Consider the following 27,597-nt stretch of genomic DNA (forward strand, 5'->3'; position numbering starts at 1 on the left):
CTTACCCTGTTTCAAATTATGCCTGTGTCTCATCCTCACACTGACTACCCCTGAGAAGTCTTGCTTCACCTTACTCAGTAGCTTCTTTAAGTTCAGCTATATGCTTTTTTGATTACAAAAGTAGTCTGGATTTCTACAAGACAAGCAAAGTCTGTGTTTTAAGTGAGGTGCAGCAGAGGTGCAAGAGAACTGACCTTCCAAGAGGCTCCATTTGATTGTAGTGATAAGGGCCAACTCCAGATGTTAGAGAGTGATCCAGGAGTCAACAGCTGCTCTTGCAAAGAAAGGGAGCTTACTTTTCACTAATTATTTCACAATATTAGTATTAAATACAGTAGTCCAGACTGATAAATGAAGAGTCAGTTTCTAAAAAAACAAAATCCAGACAGGAAACCCTTAGCACCTCAGATCAAGGGATAAACAGTCAACCTTATTAAACCAACAAACCAAGTTTATTTATAGAAGTCTGTACAATTGTGATGAACTATGCTAGGACACCAATGAAACAAAGTAAACAAATCTCTCCCTCTCTAACAAGTGGGAGGTGTAGTCACTCACCTTTACATGCACTTAAAGGAAAAAAGATTACAGCTTTCATACAATTATGTAACTATTCAAGAGTACTTTCTTCATGTATCATTCTCAATATAAGAGGTTTGCATGATAATTTACTGATGGTTGCCTTCTCTGAAAAACAGTATTTTAGCAAAACCCAGAGACTTTGAGAGGGTAAGTGGCAGTTTCATAATTGCAGATAATTAGGACATAGTCCATCATTAAGATTGGCATCCTAAACTCACTGCATCTCCTCTGGTTTGGTTTTCTCTACTAAAAGTTACTTACAACACTGTATGGGTCTCATCCACATTTTGGTTGTATTACAGATAGTCTTGTGTTACCAAAAGTAGAAGTTAACTAAAACCAATACATCAAGGCCAAGCATATTACAAATACTGTATTTGGGTTAAGTTTACCTTTAGAGACCACTTGTCACTGCATCTCAGAGCTCTGAGGTATTTCAGCAGAAAAAATCAGTTCTGAACTGTTTGATTTGGCAATTATTTCTGCAAACCATTAGAGTGATTATTTTGAAAACTCTATTGCAAAGTACGTTTAGATTCTTTTTTTATCACAAATCCTTAACATCACTTTAGCTGTTGAAAAAACCAAATCATATCAAATGCATATCTACACAGTGAATCACAATGTTTCCTATGACGTTATGATGGTAGATCCCATAAATCCAATCTTAAAAAGTTACAAGTATGTATATGTGAGAGCCTACTGTAACTCCAGAGAAGCTGCTAAAATAGGCCATCAAATAAAGTCGACTATGATTACATATTTACAGAATAATCCACATGCCCTAGAACTATGGACTATTCAGTAAATAAGTATTGATATATTTCTATTTATTTGTTTACATGGTAGGCTTCATACGTTGATTTTCTTTTTATACACAGTTCGTAGAATCAATCTGCACACAATTACATGATGTTTCTTTAAAGCTACTGTTAAAAAAAGGAAGAGAAAGTTAAATAAGAACTAGATTAAAGTTTCATTAAGAATCCAACAAGAAAGTATCAAACACAGGTTAAAATGTAACCAGTGTATGATTCCAGAAAAACAGTAATGCTCTGACACAAGACGAGCATCAGCATTTTCCCTCTTTAGGGTCCCCCAAAAACATTCCTATCCAGTTCAGTTCTTAAGTTGTCATATATGTACTGGCCTGAGTAGGAACACACTCGTGCTTGCACGCTTACCTGAACGAGGGCCTCTAACCTTTTAGACTTCTAATTCTCTTTTAATTTAGTTCTTAGTTTCATATATTCAGTTGTATGTTTGTAGAAGTTCTTTGTTAAATGTCACTTATATTTACACTTGATTTTTTTTTCTTTTTTACACCTGAGTGATAATTTAGCTGTCAATTTGTGTCCAGTCAAATATTCCGTAAAGCCATACAGTTCTTGTGCTCATGTTGCACTCCACTTTTACCAGTTTATATATGAAAAATGTCCATATTACCCACTGACCTTTCTATTATGTCCTTCCCCTTCCATAGAATGTGATCTTTTTTTAAAAAATTTTGTTTATTGATAGAAGCCCCATTTAAATGGTTCAGAAAGCAAGAAACAAAGTGAGCTGGAGCTCAGTGAAGACATGATGACTTAATAAATACGTAATATTGAAAGCTTGGAGAAGAAATTAAAGCCCAACCAAATGAGCTCCCCAGGGTCACCCCACAAAAAGCTACTTCACCCAGTTACAGCTGTAGTCTGGATGTGCTATAGATGACAAGTCCCACATTAAGAGCTGTGTACCTCCTTCTCATCAGTTAAGTGTAAAAAAGGGAACATGAAGTTAAACAGCTATATCAGCCAAGCCGTTTTAGTAAGAAGAATCACATTTAATGAGTTTCTTTCTTGCAATTTCAGATGCTCAAGTACAGCTGGTAGAAATTCAAAACAGCCGTAAAGAACTGTGACAGACGGATACAAATAGTACTGCAGCTTAAAAATGATAAAAAACACCTGAAAAAAAGTCACACAACCCTCCCAAAAAAATTTACACTTTGAACCTAGGCCAGTTTTTGAAGATTCCCTTCTCCGAAGCTAGGATGAATGAGGAAGAAGAAGAAGAGGGAGAAAGTGCAGATGACCTTCCAGCCACAAAGGTCTTGCGCCAATGTTTATTCACTGTGCCTGTGGTGGTATGTAAGGGGACATCACCAAGTGCTGATTCTGCGACTGCCAAGAGATTCCTACGGAAATCCAGACCTCAGGCTAATACTGAACACAGAGTGGACCAACGAGCTGCATCAACAAAATAAAAACAAAACTCAAACTAAAAGAAATGGGAAAACCCCAAATAGCACAGATCCACATTTGTGAGGGGAGCAGAGGAAAGGGCAAGAAGGGAGGTCTATACAGTAAATAGTTGAATGGTTTATGTTACAGATGACTGGCAGTTTTAAAGAGTCTCTTCCCAGCTCCATTGCTGCTCCAACCCAGAAGGGAGAACTGAAAAGGGAGGAAGAAAAAGTAGGACATCATCATGGAGCATGCAGGATCAGAAGCAGCAGAGTGGGCATGCTCAAATAAGCCCCCGTCTCTTTTTGTAGTCCTCCAAGTTCAGTGATCGCCGAGGGGCACCATCTTTTGCTGGAGGAGCCTTGGAGGTGATGGCCAGTGCCTTAGATTCTGTTGGGGATAAGAAAAGAGTAAGGACCAAACTACAGGAAAACTACAAATTTTTACTTGTTTTTGCTGACAACTTCACCACAAAATCATGTTTGGCTTCTCTAGTATACATCAGGTTAGAACTTCAGTTAATAGTACAGACAGTATCGGCAGGCTTCTCTTCATAGATGCAGCACATGCAATTTTGACTCTGTGTGTTAATCCAGAGAGAGACAGTAAGCAGAAAAAGTCAAACGTTCTATGTCTACAACACGCATTTTTATCAGTCTCCAGATTCTTCTGTTAAGCAAGGAGACCGCACAAAGTAAGATGCCAAAATGATGTTCTGTCTAAGGAAAACTCTGTCTCCCATCCTTCTCTCTTCAGTGTACTTCAGTGCCTAACCCTCACCTGCTTGCTAACTCTCAAGTTTGTAACTCTCACTAGCTGTTTCAGGAAGTCTCTTGTCCTTGACCTCCTACCTCATTCTGTAGTCTTACATCCAGCGTTTCAATCTTGACCTAGTTTGGATCTCCTGCTCTTGATTCTTGACAAGGTTTGTCTTTGTGCATTCTTACGGTACTTCCTAAATTACTCCCCTCCAAGAAACTGCAGATCTAATTCTTCAAGTAATGCAAGAAATACTAAACCTTGTGTGTCAAATTGCACTGATATACTCCTCCCATATACTCCTTTCCTTCCACTGGAAAACAACTTTATAGGACACAAGAAAATAGCCTCAAATTGCACTAGGGAGGTTTAGATTGGATATTAGGAGAAATTTCTTCACCAAGAGGGCAGTCAAACATTGGAACAGGCTGCTCAGGGAAGTGGCTGAGTCACCATCCTTGGAGGTATTTAAAAGACGTGTAGCTGTGGCACATGGGGACCTGGTTCAGTGGTAGACTTGTCAGTGTTAATGGTTGGACTCAATAATCTTAAGGGTCTTTTTCAAACAAAATGATTTTGTGATACTAAACTGTTCTTGTCACACATCTCATGCTGCCAAAGTCGGGATAACAAAGAGGAAGAGCCAGCAAATTTGTGCCTATTATCTTCACTCACTGGCCAGTATTTTCATTTCCCTAAAATTTAGTTTCAATATCATCTGCAATATCTAAGTTAGGGAACAGCAACTTGGTAAAGCAGCAGGTTCAAAATCAAGTAAAAGTACTTTATCCCCACAGTATATGCACAGAGGACAGAACAGAACAGCACAGACACCCAGCTTATCTGTCATCAGAAGTTATTAGACAAATTAACAAAGTAAGTATCAAGGTAGCTGCCAAGACTTATTAAATAGAACACCCATCTTTTTCCCAAAGATTATACAAGTCATAGATAATATAGACTGGAAGAGTGTGCAAAAAACCACTCATTATCTCCTTCTCTCCCATGGCTTTTAAATCAAAGATAAGGGGATATACAAGCTTTTAGTCTAATACAATACAGTTGTTCTTGTTTTCTCAGTGGATGCCACTATCACACATCCCCTCCTCCTCAGTTCAAGATACTTGCCGAGATGGTAAACAGAGTCCTTGCTCTCATTTTCAAAAGCCCACCAATAACCTCGAAAGAATTATTCTGGAAGAAGTAAGTTCTACCAAAATGGGCTGTACAATCCCATCCCCAAATTCAGATGGAACACCTACCTGAACTGGGAACCTGAAGATCAATCTTTACATCAAAGTCATGCACTTTAAAAAGATCTTCTGAGAGGTCACTAGCTGATTTAGAGTTCACATCTTTATCTTTTCCTTGACCCTGAAATAAAAACTACAAGTAAGTCTCCAAACCTTATCTGGCCATACAAACGGAGATAAAAATGTTCTTCCCCTCTTCTGTCATAAACATACTTAGTGTAGCTTTCATACTGCTAGAGTAACTTAAATTTCCTTTCCCAAGAAACAAGAAGCTATTGCTTTTCTATGATAATGCTCTACAGGATACCCCTTCCTAGAATTGAAGCATGCACACCTGCTTAGTCACAAGCTTCACAGAGCAGAAGGGTGACAGTGTGAGGAAGGTAAGAGACCAAAATGGAAACTTGCCTTACTCATGTCCTTTGGAGCATCTGGTAATACACCAGATCCATATTTTGCATTTAGCTGGGCAAGGATGGCAGCTTGGACAGCAGGATCCCTGGACTGCAAAGGCAAAATATTAGAGAAGAATAAAAAATTAAAATTCCTGCATTTAAATTGGCAAAAGCTAGAACTACGTTTTGTTAAAACAGTATTCATATTCATGAATCTAAAGCCATAAGAGACTGTGTATCGGTTCACCCAACTTTCAGAATCCCAAGAGGCAACTGAAATCATCCTGACTGTATCTGAGAGTAACAAACTAAAAATCATTCTTCAGAAAGTTTTTATTTCAAAAGATCAGAAATACATTTCCTGATGATATGGCTTGTTTCTGTGACTACTCTTAATGCTACTGTAACATGTATTTGCTTTCAGCTTACAGTTCTGTCTGAAACACTCTACTACAGAGGAGAAATCTTTAGAAGACTATTTTCTTTACCTAATAGTTCTCTAGCACAATAAAGCTACTCAGTTACAATTCTTTTCTAATAAGGAAGTATTTCAGAAATATTTAATTCAAGCCCTAAAATAGAATTTTTCTTTTATTTCCTTGCTGGTTTGTGGTGACTGATGAGAGCCAACCTGAGGAGTATTTTTTTTAAGTACCTACACCAGAATCACATACTATTCCAGAACAGACCTCAACAAGGCCAGATTACTTAGAAGAAGGAGGTGATCAGCTTGCTGTTCATCAGTTATATATGTAGGGACTGCAGTAGCAGGTTTGGCACAGTATCACATGGGAAGTTTGTGTTGAGCTACTTCATCCATCACAGGTCCAAAATGTTCTCCTCTCACCTTTCACTGATCTTACAGGAAACTTTCAGCTAATTAGAAGTGAAACTCACATCTAAAGCAAACTGTCTTCCCAGAGCTAACTAAATCTGAATAATTCTACATGATGAACTCACTACAGAATTTTCAATCATGGTTGCTTTTGCAGTACATACCCACATCACTTCTGTCCTTCACACTTTACATTAAAAAAAAAGAGAGACCAGGATCTCACTCAGCTGTATCTCACACTGGCACTCAGGGTGTTAATAGCATATGGCACAGTTGGGAATTTTTGTTCCTACACTCTGCATTACATCGGTTTCTGTTTTTCAGCAAATTGCCTCAACTGAACTTAAGTATTACACTCACATTAGACACTATTGTTGGCTTGCACTGCCGCCTAGTAAAGGGGTCCATTTGTTGGTTCTTCATGCTGTGACTTTCAGCCTGGCGAAGAAATAGCACATGGTTTTGCAGAGTTTGCTGCTTGCACCCTTGTATATCCCCCCACAGCCCGCCATCCATGCAAGCGCTCATCAGCTATATACAATACCGAGATCAGAGGAAAACCAGCAACAACATTACAGATTTGAAAGATTTTAATGCACCCATCATCCTATGCTTCACAGGACAAAACTGTCCTTATTGCATACAACTACAGAAAATAGGCACACAACTCTCAGGATAGTTAATGCTTAAGCATTTGTTAACAAGCTTAACTTTTCCTTAATAAAAATGTAACTACAGAGAACTGAATATCTCCTTCACTCTTTTATTATCTGAAGTCTCCTTTATGAGGAGACTTATTTTTCCTATACCATATAAGATGCATTAAGTCATTATTGCAGTCACTAATTTGCTGACAATTGAGTTGAGCAAAAAGATAAAGCACTGTGCTTTAAAATCATGCCATTTGCCAATCTGAAAGACTTTACAGATCATTAAAAAAAATTAGTAACTTTGCCATGCAATTATCGCTCTTTGCATCATTTCATCTCTACTTGTACAAAAGTAATAATTCAGCACTATTTACCACAAGAGCCTTCTCAGACTCAACGATATTCCACTCTCTATTTCTCTGGTTGATGTAACTGCAGAATGGAAAAAAGGAGGGTGGGGGAAAGAAAAAGAAAGTGACTGTCATTTATCAATCCCTACACAACAAAACACCTGACAGCATTCTTGCAGCTTCATCCTGACCACAAGTTACTCTTTTGCAACACAACTGCTACCTGGGGTATATAGAAGAGAGTTTACATTTTTGGCAGTTTTAACTGAATGACAGATACAAGAAAGTGAAGATAGACAAGCACTAACAGAAATATTGCAACACATATTAACACACTGAAAAAGAAAAGAAAAAGAAACAAAATCTGCAGTTAATTTGTTAATGCATTAGTTTCTCTTTTCTAAGTATTGTTTGATACCATTTAAGAAAGTAAGTTCCCAGTATCTGCTTCTTACCTGATTGCAGAAATATTTTTTGTTCGTTGACGATCCAGGGCCTCTGCTCTCTCTTCAAGTTCATTAAGCTGATCTTGAATCTGCTTGGCCTTATCTTGGTCCCCCAAGTCCTCAGCCATAGCCTTCAACCAAACAGTAACTCATTAAGCACTACTCTCTACCCAGAATTAGTCAGAGAGACAAGGGATATACCCATGAATCAGTCAGCTAACCCTACTCCAGTGAATGTTCTTCCCTGCATGGTAAGAGTACAACAAAGACCTACACTCTCCTTACAGCTCAAGGCAAAACCGGATTTCTTACTCTGAAGAAAAACTCTGACATCCCTTGCACTAAGAAAGATGTAGGAACACCAGTCCCAGCATGAGGAGGACAGGTCAGCTAGATGACTTAAGTTACAAGTTTTATCAAAATTTAACATCCCCATTTAGCAGATCAGGAAAAGAATTAATTTCCACAACTGCCAGTTGCCGTTTCCTTCAGGGAGCTGAGTCCCCTAAGGCACGACAGCAGCTTATTGTGCCACCTGCTGACAACAAAAAGCAACTGCACCCCCTGCGATGGGAACCCAGTAATTTACATGTTCGTGCACAGCAAAATAGGGACCACAAAAATACAGTTAAGCCAAGGAATGTCTACTAATACAAACTCTTGGTTTTTACTGTATATGAAGCATTAATGCCTTGAGAAAGACATAAACAAGTTTTGGTTTTATTCATGCAGTCCTATCTTCAGAGATACTTAAGGCTGCTTGTTTTCTCCACATCTTGGCTTTGGCTTTTATACGCTGTTAGGTCTACTTGTCCCCAGAGGACTGCAGGTAAAACAGATCATGGCAAGTAAATCTCTCGGCCACTTTTTTTTTTCAATATAAATTACCAGCCATGAAGTGACAATCCAGTTACCCCTGAGTAAAAAATAATGTAACACAACTTCTCTTTTTCCTATCTTAAATTAAGAAGAGGAAATCAACTTTCAAACATTATTATGAGGTACTCTAAAAACAAAACCAAAACAAAAAACAACACCGACAAAAAAAAAAAAACAAGAAGAAAAGGAAAAAACCAAGAAAAAAGGAAAAAAGGAAAAGTTTCTGAGGCAGACCAGCTTAAGACCTTGTTAATGGACACAAAAAGAGACAGCTATAATTGCTGGCAATTGCCCCTAAAAAAAAGAGCGCAATAGCTCTGAGTGTTCTGACCCCAGCAATGAACTTTGAGAGCCACCTTCCAACTGCACAGTTAAAGTCGAGCTTACTGCTGACTACTGCCAAAATCCAGATGAACTCCAGTTCTTTGACATCAAAGACTGCATTACACTTGCAGGCATCACCTCATCTCTCACCTTCTCCTTTAATAGCTGAGTTTTCTTCATGGCATAATTTGGAGGTGCTTTTCTGAACCTTTCCTTCTCTTTCACAATCTGTAAGATGCAGAGGAAACAACATGAATATGCAAATATGAAATCTCTATTTTGATATTTGGGTATTAGAAGCAACAGACAAGTATCATCTAAGAAATTTATTTATTGCTACTGAATTTTATGTATGTTCTGATGGTTTTGTTTTTTAGTTTGTGCCTTTGGTAATGAGTTAGAGCTCCATTCTCACTACCTACAAAAACCTGATGCTAAACACCTTTGGTCAGTATCAAGCAAGTACTAAACTACAAAAACTGTGATAAATGCAACTACCATGATGCTGTCAGTTTTTCAGAACTTGAGAACTAAGTTGCCATACTCAGGAGTTCAGAGCTATGCAACACAAGTTCAAGAGGAGATAACAGGGCACAAATGAAGAAAAGCAGGCATGAACACCAAACAACAGCAGCATCACCAAGGTACTCTATCCAGTTATGAAACTTCATTTTGAGCTTTTTATTTCCTTCTTGGAAAGCAAATACCATGATCATTTTGCTTTGTAACAGCCACTGCTCTATTGCATGAGTTCCTGTCAGTTTTAAGCACTGACACAGTTTCAATACAGTGCACCATTTACCTCTTCAATGTCCTGATCATTAAATTTGTAGTTGAGGGCTTCTTTGATGGACACTTCCTTCTTGTTAATCTCATCTAGTGTGGGTAGCTGCATCCCAGCAGAGAACATCTAAACACGAGAGAGAGTTACTTTCTACTTAAAGTATGCTTGGCAGAAGGTTGCTAAGAAGAAACTGAAGTCTGGCAAACTTACTGCTTCCTTCCACTTCATAAATTCACTTTCAGTAAATTCCTGATTTGAGACAAACTCCAAGCGAAACACACGTGAATCACTGCCATGCCTGCAACAAGAAAGTGTAACATCCCCTTCTCATGGTGCAAAGTGGTGACATTGGATCTATATATGTAAACTGATTAAAGAAGCCCAAAACCACACAACAACATCTCAACAAAATTATAACTCCCTGCATGACATTTTTGGGGTATTTTATAATTTCCGTTGCGCACAAGGAGAAAAAAAAACCAAATAAACCCAACCCAAACATTGCAGCAGTAAGTAGCATGACAAGGCTCAGTCTGCTTTTCAGTTCTCACCTCCAAACCCCACAGAGAACATGATTTGCTATGAAAAGGACACTGATTTATGAACTAAAGAGGATTAGCTTAGTATCTTACCTCAACTGTAGGCCTTTGTTTGTCCGTGTGCCACCAAGCTGGTAAACCTTTGCCGTCTCTACCACACCAGTTATTTCAGCAACCTGTATCACAGAATAAAATACACAAGAAGAAGGATGCAAGAGCGGTTTTTTTTTTCATGTTCCTGGAATTTATTTGGCATATTCAAGCCTTTTCACTAGAGATAAAAAACCTTAATCTAGCTAACGATTCTAACCAGATCAAGGAAAGCAAGACTCCTCAGTATACATTATCAGGTACTGAATTAGTTGCTTTGTACATATTTTTTGAGTTAATAAATTATACCATCTGAATGCTTGATGCAATTTTTGTATCTTCTCACCTCTGCCTTCCTGACCAAATAGTGTACACTCTCCTACCTTTTCTATTTCCTTCTCAAATAATGTTGTTTTGGGTTAACATATGTTCCAAATGAAATACACTAATGCTGCTCACATACTAAACACAGCCCTTCTAGGTGCCTTTAATGTAATTTTAAGGAATATTATTGTATTCTATGATTACAGCAATGAAACAGAAAAACAAAACTGTGTTCTCCATCACATTCTCTTCTGAAGGCACACTGGTGTACTAAAAACTTTGTAAAAAGAAGAATCAAGACAATAATTTGGGAATAGTCCTAGAAACAACGAGTGAATGTTACTCATCCTTACTTGGTTTAAGCAGAGTCTGGAACTCTAGTTTGCAATACAAGTGATGAGACAAGACAATGTGAACCAAAGCTGGAAGAATAAGCTTTGTTAGTGCTCTCCCTCTCTCACTAAATGTATCTCCTCCCCTAGGTGGTCACACAGACTTATTCTTAAACCAGTCTCCTCCACCTCTTCGGCAGCAACTACATTTTCTGGTTACAAGCAATCTTTTTGTATCAATCAAACAAACAGTCACCGGTACCTAAGAACGGATAAGCTGCAAATATTTAATTACAGCACAAAAAAAAGAACTGAATCCCTCAGAGCTAAACTCACCCGATAAACAGGTTTACTGTTGTGATTGCCAATGCCAATACGGACAAAGCAGCCAGTGACTGTCTTGGCAAAGAAGGGCATGTGACACCAGCGTTCCAGCTTGTGCCGTGACAACCGTACTCGGTTCAGTTCTTCAGGCAAGGACACTGGCTGGGACTTGGGAGGAATTTCTTCTTTCCTGATTCAGGAAAGGTGAGAGGGAATAAAGAAAAAAGTAGAGACATAATCAAAACCCAAAAAGAGGGTCCTGAGTAAGGTGCAGTGTGAGCACTATTTAAATTACCAGTAGAAGGAATGATTCATCATGCACTAGTTGATGTAGATGTGTGAATTTAGCATTCCTGAGAAAGGCTTAACGGGAAGTCCCAGATTTATTACCCACTATCCCTGTTACCAGAAAGCAGAAAGACACACACCAAGGCAGTTTACAGACTAATGCTTTAAGATAAGCCAGCACACGTATCTGCCCAGATGTGTGTCAGAGTTCTGCAGCTGCTGAACTGTAGAACCAAACAAATCAGTAAACAACAGTGTAATTTGGGCTAAAGCTAACAGCAGGAACTGAAGTTGCAAACCCACCCAAGGTAAATGAGTCCCATGAACCATGATATAGTGCCAAGGACTCAAATCTGAGCAATGCAACTGTGCCCAGAAGCAAAAACACTTTAGAGACACTGAACTGCCCCAAACAATCCTCTAAAACAGCATGTGTCTACCTAAAGTGGGTCTCTATTTTTGAACATACTTACAAGTAATCACAGCCCAGTGTTTACTACTTACTCTTCCTCTTCATCAGAGGATGATGATCTGGATGAGCGATCACTTTTCTCACTAGACTTATCATCTTCCTCCTCCTCTTCATCATCAGAGTATACTTCACTAGTTTTTAATGGCTGTTTTTTTGCAAGCAATTCAGCTGGGGGAAGGACAGAGAGCAAGGAAAAGCAAGCTATAAATCTTTTATGAAAGCTTTCCTATAAGAGCTGAACCTTAATTGCTTTAAAAAAATCCAAGAGGCAGACAGGTATTAATTTTACACTAGACACAAGTGGCACATGTTCAAATCCACTGTGTTTCATTGATTTCTCTCTTTGCATATACACAAACTACTTAAAATCATCCTAAACCTCAGCTGCACTTATTTTCAGTCTCCCAACTTGACTGCACATAGTAATTCAAGATGGGTGTAACAACTGGATATACAAGAAAAAACTGCCATGATCAGACATCGCATCGTTATTTTACAAGGAAAAAGAAAAAAACCTCATGTTTGGAGAGAATCACAATAAAACCCAGTACAGTAACAAAAATGGCTGCATCAAAAGTTAGTGGCAAGATGGACAAGATGATGTGCTAGCGAAGAAACAAGCAAATGTAAACAAGGTATCACAAGTCCAATAAGTAACAGTTTGAATGATTCAGAGATCTAAGCGACCAATTCAGACACATTAACTAAACATTACCAAGAGCCATTCAGTGGACTGTTATGAAAGTTCTGGTTTTAGACCATTCCAGGGAGGGGTAGGGGTGAGGAATACAGCATCAGTGGTGTCAAATACCACCCTAGGTGGTCATGTCAGGCAAAGACCAAGGAAAACACAGACATGGAATTCATTCACTCCAAGGTGCAGGATTGTCGCATTAATTTGAAACAGGATGTAGCACTTTCAGACATCTGCAATAATGCCTCAAAAACTAGCAACAGCAACATGCTTTCATACCTGTTCTGTTCTTCCTTTTCTCTCTTTCTGCTTTTAGCTCCTCCATTGCCTGAGATTTCTTGTCCAGCTTTTCATCCCGCTTTGATCTCCGCTCTTTGTTATGTGACATGACCTAAAAACATGTACAGGAAGTCCCTCAACACCATAAATCCGTAAGCCAAAAAGCATTAAAACAAAGATTATTTGCATACTTTGAATTTTTTTCAAATAAAAATTACTAACATACTCCTTTTTGAAATAATTTTTTTCAGTTCATTTTTTTACAGAGGCTAGAGAGGGAAATCAATCTGGAGCATATTTCTTTATTCTGCTTCATATCAAAAATAATTAACATATTTATAGTTCAACATTTCTGCCACCAAGTCTTAGTCTCAAAAATCCTCCTTAAAGTTAAAAAAGGACTAGAGAAATAAAACAGAAGTAATTCTGCAAATAACATGCAATAAGGAAAAACTGAATGAATATTCTTCTCATTTGCTGCTTCTGCAAGGCCAAATCAAAGCACTAGTTTTCATTTAGTAGCAAAGAAAAAAGCTAGGTTAAAAATACTTAAAGCAGAAATAACGTTGCTTGTAAAGTCTGCACGATGGATCCAAATCTTAAATGTTTTAAGTCTTGTGTTTTCCATTTCTAACAGGTCTATCTCTGTAGAGAAAGCAGCCTCTATAATAAGCATAAAAGACAGCAATTTGAGCTAAGTTGAAGTAATTTCTGCAAGGCACTGTGAAAGAACTCTAAATAAGATTCTTTTACACATGCATATATGTATTTGCAAGTACACTTTGTGTATTATAAATGTGTATTATAAATATATGTATAAATGTGTATTATAAATGGACTATTAAAGTGTACACACACGTACATATATGGAGTTGAGGGAGTAGGGAAATGAAATTCATTCCACTCAACATGTGCCTAAGGGAAAACTCATCTCACCTAATTTGATTGTAGGTGTTAAACATCTGTTTCACTAGAAAATAACATGGAGTGAATTGTCAGCTGAAAATGTCCTCTTCCATTGCATAAAACAAGAGGCAACAAAAAGTGTAAACAATCAGCTGGTTCTTAGATGGCTGAAGTTAGACAAGATGAATCCCATCCCACTCTGGGAGCCTACCTGCCCAGGTTGCTTTCTTTTTCTCATGTGGGATGGCTAACACAGCAACTCTAGACATAGCTGCAACTTTGCATTTTTCATTAAAGGAGTATCAGAGTACCCCTCAATAGGCCAAAGATGTTAACTTCCTTAAATGAACTGGAAAAACTAAAGATAGCTTGAGCATATAAATTAACTAAATTCTAATCTGCTTTCTACACTGTTTGACATTAAGGGAAAACATTAAGAGCAGAGAGGCCATATCCTATCTCCTTTTGCCAAGGGAAGAGGGTTTGTTACCAAGAACGGTTTCATTTCCTACCTGGGATTCCTGGATCTGTGTGAGTTTTTTCTTCTCCTGCTCTTCCTCTTGCTTTTTCTTTTTCTCTTTCTTTTCTTTCTTTTTTGCTGTTTTTAGTTTTTTCTTGATTTCAAATCTAGTAGCAGTTATTGGAACAAAAAGAATGTATGAAAGAATGCTTTTCCTGAGAGAGCAAAGGATTGCTCAGATGCTATTACAATTGCTATTAGGTTGCAAGGAACACTTCAACTTCTTGTCCCTTTAATATTATCCTGTCCCCTATTCCCATCCCCTCCTTTCCCCAAGAAAATAAAGTGAAGAAAAGCTGAGTACACAAAGTGCAGTCCTACAGAGAGCTAACCTAAAGGGCTGACGAGACCATGTAGAAATTACTAATCTGCCCTTACTCCATCTTCCTCTTTGCCAGTGCAGTGATCATTACATGCCGCCTACAACTCTAAAATCATATGGCTATTTTACATACTTTGAACATAAACAGCTAATTTTTTTTTCTTTAAAGCCACTATCATGCTAACTTTTTCATGCTTAAGCTTCACCTTTCTACTCTCACTGGCCTGTATAAGAATAACTGCAATGTCTCAGGGAGTCCTCCTTCAGCAGCTAAATTCTCATCAGACTCAGTTTCTGCAGAACAATTTAGGCACTTCCACTTCTACCTTCATGAAATATATCACCCTGATGTCTTATTTTCAGCCACTGTATTCAGAAGAGTAGTGATTTCAATGGAACAGTCCTGTGACTGAGATTCCACTGCACTGGGGACTGGTCACTGCTTTAGTGAAGTGTGCATATGGACAAACACGAGAAAAAAATAACTTCCAGTAATTGAAATTCAAAATGTGTTTTCCACATGCACATTACACAGTCCATTCTTCTTCAGCCCTTTACACCTGGATTTTGTAGACAACCAACTGAAGTGTCAGGTGAGCTCACTGCCCTTTATGCCTTTAACATGAAGCATAACACACAAGGCACAGGCATTATATCAGATGCAATGCCTGTGTAATCCCAATGAACTCACAGCATAACGTGCATACAAAGAGCTTTTGAAAGATTCAACTTATCATAAAGTTAAATGACTACCCCACCACCCCCTTAGTTCTACCTGCCAAGACTTCACACAGAACAGCACAAATTAATTTAAGATTAAATCAGTAACTCAAGCATCAGTTGTTTAATTTGTTTGTATCAAGTATTCTCTGGCATTCATTCTAAAAGAGAGACATTCAGTTACCATGGAATAGAGAGTAAAATTTAAAAAATATTATGTCCTTTTAAGTGATCGAAATCCAAACTTACAATGATTCTGATCCCTTTGAGGAGAGCAGCAGACCACATAAGATTCTGAACAGTGTTAAAATCAAGGCAGGCAGGCAGTGCTCTGGCTATGGCTTGGACAAACACAGTCTGGCAGTCATTTGTATTGACATGATTTACTCAACAGATGTCAGTCCTCTAGGGAAATTTCTCAGCAAGTGAGAAAAGAGAAGGCACTAAAGAAGAAAGAAACTGGAGAAACCTTGCCCCATACATCCCAAATCCTTTTGATTAAGATACACAGGAAGAAAAATACCTTTACTACAAAGAAGCTGCCTGACTGGACAGTGTAACAGTAACAAACAAACAACAAAACCACAGTACATAAGGTAGAAATCCACAAAAGATTCCATGAAAACGACATATCCAATACCACTCCTCATTATTTCAATATCTTTATCTTCTGTTAGGGCCCAAACCAGTTTCACACCCATATACAGGCAACCCTGACACTGCTCTGTGCTTCACCATTGTTTTCTGAAAAATTCCAGAAACTCATGTACACCTTATGCTTTGTTTGCCTTTTTCCAAAGCATCAGCACATGAGAGTTAATACAAAAAAAGATGAACAGAAAGCAGGCCTTCTAACTGTCTGGCATCTAACCTGTGGTGCAGTAACATAACTACAAGGGTAGCCAGAACTGAGTGTATTCAACAGCTGAGAAACTTTTAGATACTGTCTTCTGCAAGAATGTGCAGAACTCCTGCTGTGTGCTCCTTCACTCCTACAGCGACAGTTTACACCCAAAAAATATACACTCAAGCTTAACTCATTTTACAGTGCTGAATGCTTGGACCTTAAAGAAGAGAGCACAGTTGGCAGACCCTCTATGCAGCCTTTAAGAATTTGCTACTGAATATCAACAGACATAAAATTCACCTTCTCTTTAGCACTTCTCTCTTCTCTATCCTGTTAAACAGTTCTTGCTCTCTCTCCTTTTCCGTCATTTGTTCCAGTCGAGCTCGGTCTTCTTCATCTCCCATCAAGTCTTCTCCATAGCCATCATGGAATTCCTCATCTTCAGATGAAGAATCTGAATCTGAGCTAGATGAGGAGCTGTTGCTTTCCGAGTCAGAGACTTCTCCTAAATCAAAAATACAAAGTAGTGAGATTCAGCTGGGGCAAAGCCCAACCACTTCCTTATAGCATATTAGCAAAGGATAGCACTAATTATTTTTACACTCATCTTCCACTATACTAAAAGCATACATAAAATGAAAATTAAGGCCAGGTTGAAACTACCATAACACACATATGCTAAAAAAAATAAAATGAGTGCTACTACATTTGAACACAAATTGGGTTATAAGTAACAATTCTTAGCAGAACAAGCAAATTTTAGAAGGCCTTTTAGTAATGTGTTACAGTCTCAAAGTTAGATTTCTATGCCTATATGCTTAGACAGCCATGAATTTGTGTGCGCACACCTCAAACACCACGATCAACCACCACAGTATAGCACATTAACCACCTCATTAGAGCAACCTGAAGGACCAAAATTCGTCCAGTGAAGACTGCAACACTATGAATTGCTACATCAGGAGATAAAGTTGAAACCAACACCCTCAGGGCTGGCAAGGCCCTGACACTAGCTCTGTTACTGCAACAAGCCCTCCCATCTACACAGGGGTTTAGGGAACAGCTGACTCCCCAATAATTGGGTAACACCACCTTTAAATTTGATCCAAGACCAAGCACTTTGATTATCTCAATTAATTGACTAAATTACACTAAATTATGAAAGCAGGCATTCCTTCTTTCACTTTCATTCTGGTATTAGTATTTCTGGAAACTTCCAGCTTTGCAAGTTCACACTGTGAAAACCCTTGAGTTGTAAGCACTGATATACACAGGTGCAGTCACTTCATGCCTTTGTCTGTATCTCCTGTGCTTGATATACTTAAAACTGTAAGCTCCTTCATATACTATCTTAACTTCCTTTTTTAGTATCAATGGAAATCACAAGTAAGCACCTGCAAACCTTCATGGGCATGATGAAAACAGAAGACTGGAAATTTGACCAGCATTGAAATGTATTCAATATTCACATAAAAAATTCTGGCAAAGTTATAGAATTATTTTTCTTCTTCCATGTCAGTATAAACGCGCAAGAATTCCATTTCAGAGCAAATGCATGCAAGATAAGCTCCTATTTGCATCACAAACACTATACACCTCTCCCTTTGTTATCACAAGAAGTTTGGGAAGGAGAAATATGTCAATGAGAATAAAAAATGCTACCCACATGGGTAGATAGGACATGCTAGAAGGAAGCAAGGAATTTTCCAGGAGAAAGTCAAGCAATGAAATGTCATTCATTCTTCAGTCAACACAGCATTTAGTTTGCGGTTGTAATGGAGTGCTCGCAGCAATGCTACACTGAATTACATGCACTTCAAGCCATGGTAAATTTAAAAGTTATCCTGACTTTAAGTTACACAATGAAAAGTCTTTGAAGATGGTCTTCAACATCACCATGCAACACTACTCTTGAGGGTGCACAACAGGTAAGTTCACTTGGAATCACACTAAATAGATGCACATGTGTTATCTTACCCTCTTCAGGTGCTGAGCTCTCAGCTGAGCTGTCTTTATCCGAGCTGCCAGAAGAGGCAGCTTTGTTCATCTGTTTCTTCATGGCTCCTTTCTTCTCTGCCTTACCCGCTTTTCCCTTTTTTTTGTTTTTAGAACCTCCAACAGTCCACTGCAAGGAAAGAACCAAGAAAGGGATTGTGAAACACAAACATCACTTTTCTCCCTTCTCCAAAACACTGGAGTAAAACCAGCTGAGAAATAGCCTAATACCTGACAACAAAAAAATCAAAGCAGAAAGAAGAGATTAAAAAAAGAGAAGCCAATAGGAAACTTATCAGATAAATGGGAGCCTTTGACAAGGTTTTTGGGGGTAGGGTGTTGTGTGGTTGGTTTAAGTTTTTCCTTTTTTAAAAAAAAAAAATTAATTATCAATGCAAGCCAACAGCTGGTAGGTCATTCCTTTTAAAAAATAATGAAGACTTCAAAGTTTGCAATATCTGCCAAAAGAGGAGGTATTGAAAATATTTTCCTAAGAAAATAATTCTAAACAATGTGTCCAATGCATTTGTAAAGATTAGCTTCAGTTTACTATTGAACAGAAGCAACTGATGTGTTTCCATAACTAGTTTAATCAAGAGCGGATTTTACATTTCATGAAGGACACCAGTGATACATGACAGCCTTTTCAAGATCTCCATTTTACCAAAAGTACATGTGTCTGTATTTCTATGCAACAAGCCAACAGTGCACTCATAGATGCAGGTGGTGACACTACCCTCTATGTATGCAAAGTAGAATCAAATCAGAATCACAGAAGTCAGGGAAAAAAAAGGAAAAAAAAAAAATCAAGTCCTAATTTTATTTTTCTTTTAATGTCATATTTTCAGTTAACTTAGACTGCAGTTTCCAAGTACAGGACTTAAACCAGCATTTAAACATACAGGACTTAAACCAGGACTTAAACATACACAGATAGCCATTTTAAATCCCAAAGTCCCAGAAGAACTAGTATTTACCTTACAGTGTGATCTTTTAATAGAATTTTTACGTTGTTCCAACTACCTAGGTAAAGCCAGAAAGGAATAGAAGCAATAAGGATTGCCCATATATAACTTAAAAGCTTTACAATATTTTGCACTTCACTGCCTCTCCTAGAAATTCTCCAGGCATGAGACCCTCAGGAATATAACAGGCTTTTAAAACAAACAAACAAATAAATAAATACATTTATTTAGACCAAAATCCTCTTCATACCTGTATATTATTCTCATCTTTCATGCACATCACCATCTGGCTGAGCATGCAGTCTTAAAAAACAGTCATAATGCAAGTGAGCAAATACACTTGCGCGTAACTGAGATCTTGCACTTAAAACTACTCTAAGTGGAAAAAAAAACCACTTTAGATTTGACCTCAGATGCACACAAACTTCAGGCTTCCTACCCAATCACCCTATCCTGGGGGATAAATCAAGTCTGTCTTTGCAGGCACTAGTCATTCCATCAAATTTGATAAATTACTCTACCTGATAAGACACCATCCTCAGAGAACCCTAATGTTTAATTATTCTAGATGAAACTCAAGCAAGTAGTTATAAGCTACTACCTGATCTAATAATACCTGAACTAATACCTTTGGAATTTCCCAGGTTTTGATTAGTCTCACACCCAGCTTTATACTTTCCATACTACCAAATGCTTCATCATTTTCTTTAGGCACCATCAGAGTATTCAGAAGTCTGTCAATGCAGAAGTTTGTTTTGTTTTCTTCTGAGGTAAAAAGTACAGTGGTGAGCCTTGCAATTCATACCCTATGCAGGTACTCCAGTCTGTTATAGTCCATAGGACAGGTGAGAAACTGCACAGAAAGCTTTGACTTTATACCAGCCTGAGCTTGTACTGAAGTTTTTTCTGGCTTCAGCATTAAAGTTTTACTCGTTCAGTGTTACAATATCACTGTCTAATAATATTTCTGGATACCTATGCCCATGTAAATCAGTTAAGAACAAGCTTGTACTCTGCCTAAATCTGTTCAAACCCCAGCATTAAGGAATCATCTCCCAGGCGTACAGAAAAGTGCATTTTTGCTATTTGCTCAAGTGCTCACCTGTTGCCAGCATACCAGTGAAGACACAACAGCAAGAAAAGTGAAACTAAGTGTTTAGCAGTGATGCAGAGGTGCCTTCCTCTCAGAGCTCTGCCAATTTTCAGGGTTTTAATGCTGAATTATACCTCATGTCAGCATGCTGCACAGCAAGGAAGCACACAGAAAGCCACAGTACACAACACAGTTATATCAAGACCTTGAGAGGTCATGCTGAGATGAAAGAAGTTAAGATCAGATAAAAAACAGCAGGACTTCAGCGAATAAAATGTTTAATAGCTCTACATACATGTTTTATATATCACTGTTCTCAGCTTTTAACTCACTAGTAGAATTGTGGAGAAAACCTGTGTGAAAATTGTGGAGAAAACCAGGAAGATAGGACTGAAAAGAAACCTGTGTGACAAACACTTGGAACAAAAAAAAACCAAACCAAAAATTCCACTCAAACAACAAAAACCCAAACCCACACAAACAAACAACAAAAAAGACTAAAAAAACCTCAAACCAAAAAAACCCCACAAACAAAAAACCACACCACCAAAACCAAAAACCACCCAAGCAAACCAAAACAGAACAAGGTAATTAAAAAATCTGCTCCCTAATCTAGGAAACTGTGCTTTGGTTTCTATTTCACCCTGGAGATAAGACGTCATCTCACTTTTGTTTATGCAAGTGACCTCTGTCCATCTCCCAATTTCAGGGCTGTCACAAAGCCAAATTCTTATCCAACTCAGGTGCTTCTGGGCTTATTCAGTTAACCCAATCTCTCAGGAATGCCTGGTCATTCCTGGAACAACTACAGGATAAGACAAGAGTTAGGGCAAATCTTGGACAAATAATTCATCAAAACCAGGACACAGTGCAAGACTCTTAGGCTCACAAATTGCTCTGCCTTTGGACACTGTTGCAGCTGTCATTTGGACACTGAATGACCACTCTGCATTGCTCAGAGAGAGTGGCCAACATGAATTTCTTCTTGCGGCAGAGGAAGTCACAACAGATTAGCTGGTCTAGGAGGAAGAGGGAAGGCAATGCTGGAAAGCCACGGGCTGCATGGAAACCTGCAATCCAAACCAAAGTCTTGAGTCCCTTCTTCATGCTCCAGCACACCAGCAGAAATCAAAAATGCAACATGTTCACATGCAACATCAAGTAAAAATGCACACAGTTATAGTCAGAAGCATTTCTTTACTCTGTTTCCTTTAATTCCAAACAACAGCCCCTTTCCAAAATCTGTCCTCTACTGCAGTTTCTCCAGGTTCCCTCTTCCATGCTGCAGTCAGGCAGCACCAGTCAGTGCCTCTCACATGCTTCCCATGACTGTAACACCTCCTCGGAACAGCCCCTCTATTCACTGCTGCCTCCTCGGCCACCATCTGGACCCTCCATGGTTCCGGACACAGCAAGTTAATAAACCCATGCAGAAGCGTACTGCTACATGGCTTTCTGCTTATTGTTTAGTACTGCCAAACAACAGAGCTTTATGGGTCTCTCTCAAGAAGCAGCCAGAAGAGCCTCCTGAATTTTCCACTTGCTGCCAAGGTTCACAGTGTTAATAGCTTGAATATTTCTTCCAAGAAACAGTTGGGCATGACGATCCTAAAGGTCCTTGTCAACCTAAGCTATTCTTTGATTCTAAGAAGTCCAAATTAAGCCACAGTAACCAGAATGGACTTAGGGAAAAAAAAAAAAAAACCCCAACGCACCACATTAGAAATTACCTAGATTTGTAAGTCAGCTTCTCAAAAAGCAACTACACAAAGTGATTCAAGAAAATAATTTATAGCTCAGCAAACCTGGAACATATTTCCACTAGGGAGATGAAATGAGATCATGGAGAAAAAAAAAAGAGAAAAAGAAAAAAGAAAAAAAACCCATACCTGAAGTGAGCTCAGAGTGCAGAACTGTTTTACTGCTCAGGTAGTTGCTGTTTTCTTCTATTCACACAGTACCTAAATGCATTACACACTGAGATTTTAATTTGCAAATAGATGTTCTCCCAGCTTTTTTTTTACCCCCTATCAAGTCAGAGATGCACAAGTAAGGTTGCCAGCCTGTCTTTGCCATATCCTTCCTTCCTGCCATATCCAATGGCTTGATAAGCAAAATGCAAACTACAAGCCACAACATCAAAGCAAAATAGGTCCCTTACCAATGTGTTCCTTTCCTAGGCCAGATAAACTTCATCTGTCCTGTTGTCGTAGCACTTAAGTGCACCACGGTAGGTAACATCAGCTCAGCTTACAAACTTTCATGCATTCATAGAGGAAAAAAATAAGGCAGTCCACCACGCAAGTCATGAAACTACAGCTTCAGCCTGTCTGAACTCAACAGCAGGAAGCACAGATATGAAAATAAGGCAGTATTTACTGTCTTCAGGCTTTCTCAAAGATTGGAAAACTCCACAGACAGCACTCCAAGAGCTTCAAGGAGCAAAATGCTTTCTACCACTACTTAAAAAACTAAATAGTAAATAAAAAGTCCTTGTTACTTATCCTTTCCTTTTAGGATCCACACCCGTCATTTGAACACCTCAAACACCTACACGATAACAACAGCCCAGCAATCAGAAAACTTAAAGAACTATTTTAGACACAGAAAGAAGACTCTAGGTGTCAACACCAAAATGGAAAGGAAATAAGCAAATAAAGAACACACCTTCGGAAGTCACAGAAGAGGCTTTGCCAGGAAATGGCTGAAAGAAGGCTTCATGGGCCAAAATACCACCAGACACCTGATCTACTCTTTTTATCCAAGTATTGCTCGAAGAAGCTCACAGAAAGGTGATAATACATAAAGATGAACTAGAAGGTTCAAATGCAGTTTAAGCTTCAAATTAACATTTACTCTAGAAGTATTTTGAGGGGGTTCATGTACGGAAAAATGGCAAGAACTGCTTGAGTGACAACATCAAGATGGTAGACACCAAATGCCAATCAGGAAGCACTCCACAATTAAAACACACTTGGGGATGCTACTGGTTGTGAAAATCTGCAACATTTTATTTAGGAAGCCTGGGCCAAACACTTGGAGATGGCAACAGCCATAAAACACTTGGTCCACAAGTGCCTTGCACAGCTCTAGCACCACCAGCCAGACAGCATCACCTGGCCAAAAGGCTTAATGGCTCCTCTACATATTAGACAGAACCTTCTGACTGTGATGTTGTCATGAAAAACTGCTCCATGAGTACAAAGGAAAAGTTCACTCCGTGAAAAAAAAAAAAATTCACATATTTAATTCCAATACCTCCATGAGTCTACTTCTGGAGCAACCTGCTGTCCTTCAGAGCTCTTGCAGACTCTTCCTACCACATAAATCAAATCACAAGAAGTTACCCTCATGCTAGTTTGCAATTTAAAGAAGTTAGTTGCAGACTAAATGTTACATCAATTTTGTCCACAGCTTATTCACATTACTTCTTCGGACACGCCAGCCTTCATACAATTAGCTTGTGTTATTCAGATTTGCATTTGCACTTTATTTGGAGCAGAGGAGGTAACAGCACTTCACTTCCTTGAGAAAAGCTTTACTATTGCACACATTAATAGCTGAAGGAAACTGTCCCCAAGCAAAGTCAAAGTTACAAAGTACATAGTCTATAAGCTGTCTATAAGAAGATTAAAGCACAGCCTGTTTCAAATTTCCTAAGCTTGGAAAAAATCTATGGCAAAGGCCTCACAGAACTGGAGAGCCCACTCATTCTTGAAGGTCTAATTAAGCAGTATTATAAAATAAAAGCACACAGGAAAAGACAACGTTTAGTACTGTAATTTCTACAATCCCACAAAAAGACACCCCCATAACAGAAAGAACACATGCAGTATTCTGCTGATCTGTGCTTTGCTGGAGTGGTCTAACTTGAAGTGCAGTAAGCAGATACAAAGAGGCACAAAACCCTCTAGGCTGACTGTTATTTGAGACCAATCTCCTCACTAGCTGCATGACTACTGCTCACCTCTTCCTCTGTCCCATAGCTTTTGACAAGATCTTCAGCTATACAGCTCCCTAACAAATTAGCATATTTGTAAAAAAAGGCATAAACAGATAATCCTCAGTAAACTCCACACTAGTACCAAGCGTTCATTGTATAAGTTTTCTTGTCCTGGAAGTATCTTCTGTCATTACCCTGTAGGTGTTAAAAGGAAGAACTGAATCCTTCCTGACATTAGAATGAGCGTAGATCTTACACCACAGCTGTACAGTCTTACCACCATTGGTAACAACAAATCTTTCAAGAGAAACAAACAGGAGCTCCCATAGCATTGTGGTTTTCTGTCTAACCAACACTAATATCAGGGAAGTTGTTGCAGAAGTCATCCATTCTTCTCATGCAATAGAAAAAATTATCTGTGAGCAAAGAAGCCAGAATAAAAGGAAGAGCAAGAACCCAGAATTAACCTACTGCAATTGAGGAACATCATCCACCTAATGCCCTCAATCAGTAACAAGAATACTTTGTGGACACACAAACCTCTAGCACCGTAGCTCCAGTAGTAGCCTAGCTAGCATCTAACTGGTTAAATGCAGAAAGCTACCGGTTAGAGACGGTGAGCTCTTGAGCAGACATGGTCACACACCACATAAAGGAGCCTTTTATGTCCAGATTAGTACACCTCTTTGCAAAGGTAGCTCTTCTTATTGCAACGCCCTGCAGTCATTGACATTTATCAGCTCTCTGAACAACAGTCTACAGTCAATTGAGTCAAGAATGTTCAACAGCCCCACCAGAAGACAGCTTAGACCATTCCTCCTATCTCACTGCCTGCAACTCACCTTCAGTCCCTTGGCTAGGAAATTTGATTCAGCCCACAGAGGTCCTTTAAGTGTTACAGAACTCAGCATCTGGATGAGAAATTCTCACTGATACACATAAATATAACATTAAAGATCTAGTGACATCCCTTGGGCACTGTATAGATGTAGCATGATTTGTAACTGCTATTATTCAGTAATTCCTAAACGTTTTTCTCTCCCCTATGCCCCACAAACTTTCCTCCCTTTAAAAAAAAGCGGCACGGTGCATTACACTCTGAAATAGAGATTTAGGCTTCTTTTCTGTACATGCAACATAGTGCCAATCTTGGAACGTTTAGTGCTTTCCAGGAATCACAAAGGACATGCACACTGAAAAACCTCGGTGGAAACACATGCGTATGATTAAGAACATTTGCCCAGGGCAACAATTTCCATGCTTTTGCCTCAAGGTCTTCACCTTGCAGGAGGTCCAACAATACAATTTCAACTTTTAGACCCCCTGTCCCAGCCCCCAAGGTTGAACAAACTTCAAACCAACCACAAGAATACTTATTAAAACCAGAGTTGTTCAGCAGGACTAGTGTAGTCAAGCCCAGGGACGCACAGAACTGAATGACTGGCAGAAGCAGAACTGTTATAAGCCAGCCGCTCATCCTGCTGTGACAAGCAGCAGTTCAGAATGCATATTTCAGGCACAGGAATAGAAGCAAGTGTCCTAATTACCTCTTCGCTAAATCTTTTTCCTCTTGCTGCATAGAGGTCAGAAAGAACATAGTATCAACTTGAAATGATACAGAGATTAGAAAGAGTATCAAATGAACAGGGTGCAACAGTGGCACTACTGATCTGCAACGTCTGTGCAAGTTTGTGAAGAGGTATTGACATATTCTACATATAATGGAAAGGTAGACCTTCCTTATTACACAAGTTAAAATTCTGACAGCTTTCAGAGCTAAACACAGAATGGAAGGCTTTATCATCCACAGGCTCTCCACACCCAATTCTACTTTTTCCAGACAAGCTGCTCTCCACATAACTTAGAATAAATAAACTGCGAGCCAGCAGATCTGAGCACACACGGTGACAGACTGGGTAGTTACCCAATAGGAAACCTAATATATCTAGCCTGTTCATAATTCTGTCTCTATGCCTTAAACGTATAATAGATACACAAGAAGCAATTTTTTTTAAAGAAAATGATTGATTTGGAACAGAGTTCCAAGCATATTTGTTTCAAAAATTCCTCAGAAAGAAAATTAAACTGCACATTCTGCACACTTATTGGAAGAACTCTACTACACTAACAAATGCTTAAGAGTTTATCACTGACCTACCCTCTTAGTCTGCAAGTTGCCACAATAGATAATATTTACTGTTATTTCAGAAGAAAAAAAATACAAAAACCCACACCAAACATCTCCACATCAAATTTACAGGGAACAGGTGGAATAAATGACCTCACTGTAACTTGCAGAAAGCTTGCAAAAGATATTTGTGAGCTTTCAAGAAATTGTTTTTACTCAAATACCTGTATAACATTTTTCAGTGCCTGTTTAAATAGGTCTTTTTCAATTTCCTTTTCTAGCTGCACAGACTTTTAACCAGCTCTAGAAAATAGTACCAAGAACAAATACAAAAAACAGAAGCAGCAGATAAGCACTACTATACAAGAAATTGACAAACCTTAGAACAAAGTAATGCTAAACTCCTTCTTGCCTCTTTCTTCAAAAATGTCAATCAAAACACACACTGCTGCATGTCCAAATGGCCAGACAGTTCACAGCACAGTTCTTGGAGAATCAAAGTAGCTAAACAGAACAGTTTTACTACCTGTAAAATAGTACTACCTGCCTTGACCCTTCTCTTAGGAAGGAAGCTCCACTCTAAAGCTGAAAACCTCTTTCCCTGAATTCAGAGTCCAGCTTTAGCAGCTTCACTGCTACCTCAACTGCACACATGACACAGGAAAAACACTAGCATTAAGCAGGCAGCTCACCAGACCATATGAACGTGGATTTAACCAGCACTCATCTTTTCTATATACAGATTATTTTGTATATAATTAGAATTCAAAACACAATCATTAAAAAAAAAAAAAAAGAAAAAAAGAAAAAAATACATTCTCAGGCCTTAACAGGTCTCCATCGTTGATGGACAGTCTCACTTTATGAAGACAGCAGGCTAAAGATACTGTATGATAAATACAGTTTCACTGCTGAGGTACGATCAGACAAATAACCCATAACAATCTCACTGGTAACATGATAAACCCACCTCATCATCACTGTCTGATGTCTCAGAGTCTGAAGAAGCTGTAGGTTTGCTCACAGGTGGTTCCTTTTCTTCAGAGTCACTGCGTTTCCGTTTGGCCAATGACAGGAGCTCCTGGTGTGAAAACACACACATTTATTGCAAAGTGTCGTAATTAGTTTTAACAATCCAGGTCAGTGCACAGGCAGGTTCTCTGAAATATCTGAGCACATCCCAGTAGCATGACTATTGTCACCTACTAAGGAACAAGTCTACTTACGTTTCATAAATACACATTCACACACACAGTTTTAATACAACTGGATGCTACAAAAGGATTTTGATGGTAACAAGCTATTAAAAGTAAATACTAGTACCATTA

General features: G+C 38.7%; 1 protein-coding gene across 1 annotated transcript in view; it reads right to left on the minus strand.

The window, feature by feature from the left end:
• Positions 1 to 430: 430 nt before the first annotated feature.
• Positions 431 to 27,597, minus strand: part of RTF1 (RTF1 homolog, Paf1/RNA polymerase II complex component) — a 29,749-nt gene continuing 2,582 nt past the window's right edge. The window contains exons 2-18 of the mRNA XM_032110653.1: positions 27,240 to 27,350; positions 18,123 to 18,270; positions 16,446 to 16,650; positions 14,249 to 14,363; positions 12,831 to 12,942; positions 11,890 to 12,025; positions 11,110 to 11,287; positions 10,121 to 10,203; positions 9,699 to 9,786; positions 9,507 to 9,614; positions 8,855 to 8,932; positions 7,511 to 7,632; positions 7,080 to 7,137; positions 6,416 to 6,493; positions 5,234 to 5,329; positions 4,835 to 4,946; positions 431 to 3,203 (exon numbers count right to left, since the gene is read on the minus strand). Of these exons, the coding sequence (XP_031966544.1) occupies positions 3,097 to 3,203; positions 4,835 to 4,946; positions 5,234 to 5,329; positions 6,416 to 6,493; positions 7,080 to 7,137; positions 7,511 to 7,632; positions 8,855 to 8,932; positions 9,507 to 9,614; positions 9,699 to 9,786; positions 10,121 to 10,203; positions 11,110 to 11,287; positions 11,890 to 12,025; positions 12,831 to 12,942; positions 14,249 to 14,363; positions 16,446 to 16,650; positions 18,123 to 18,270; positions 27,240 to 27,350 (1,935 nt within the window). The 3' untranslated portion in view covers positions 431 to 3,096. The remainder of the gene's footprint in view (positions 3,204 to 4,834; positions 4,947 to 5,233; positions 5,330 to 6,415; positions 6,494 to 7,079; positions 7,138 to 7,510; positions 7,633 to 8,854; positions 8,933 to 9,506; positions 9,615 to 9,698; positions 9,787 to 10,120; positions 10,204 to 11,109; positions 11,288 to 11,889; positions 12,026 to 12,830; positions 12,943 to 14,248; positions 14,364 to 16,445; positions 16,651 to 18,122; positions 18,271 to 27,239; positions 27,351 to 27,597) is intronic.

Source organism: Corvus moneduloides, chromosome 6 (assembly GCF_009650955.1).
Source record: "Corvus moneduloides isolate bCorMon1 chromosome 6, bCorMon1.pri, whole genome shotgun sequence".
Lineage (NCBI taxonomy): Eukaryota > Metazoa > Chordata > Aves > Passeriformes > Corvidae > Corvus > Corvus moneduloides.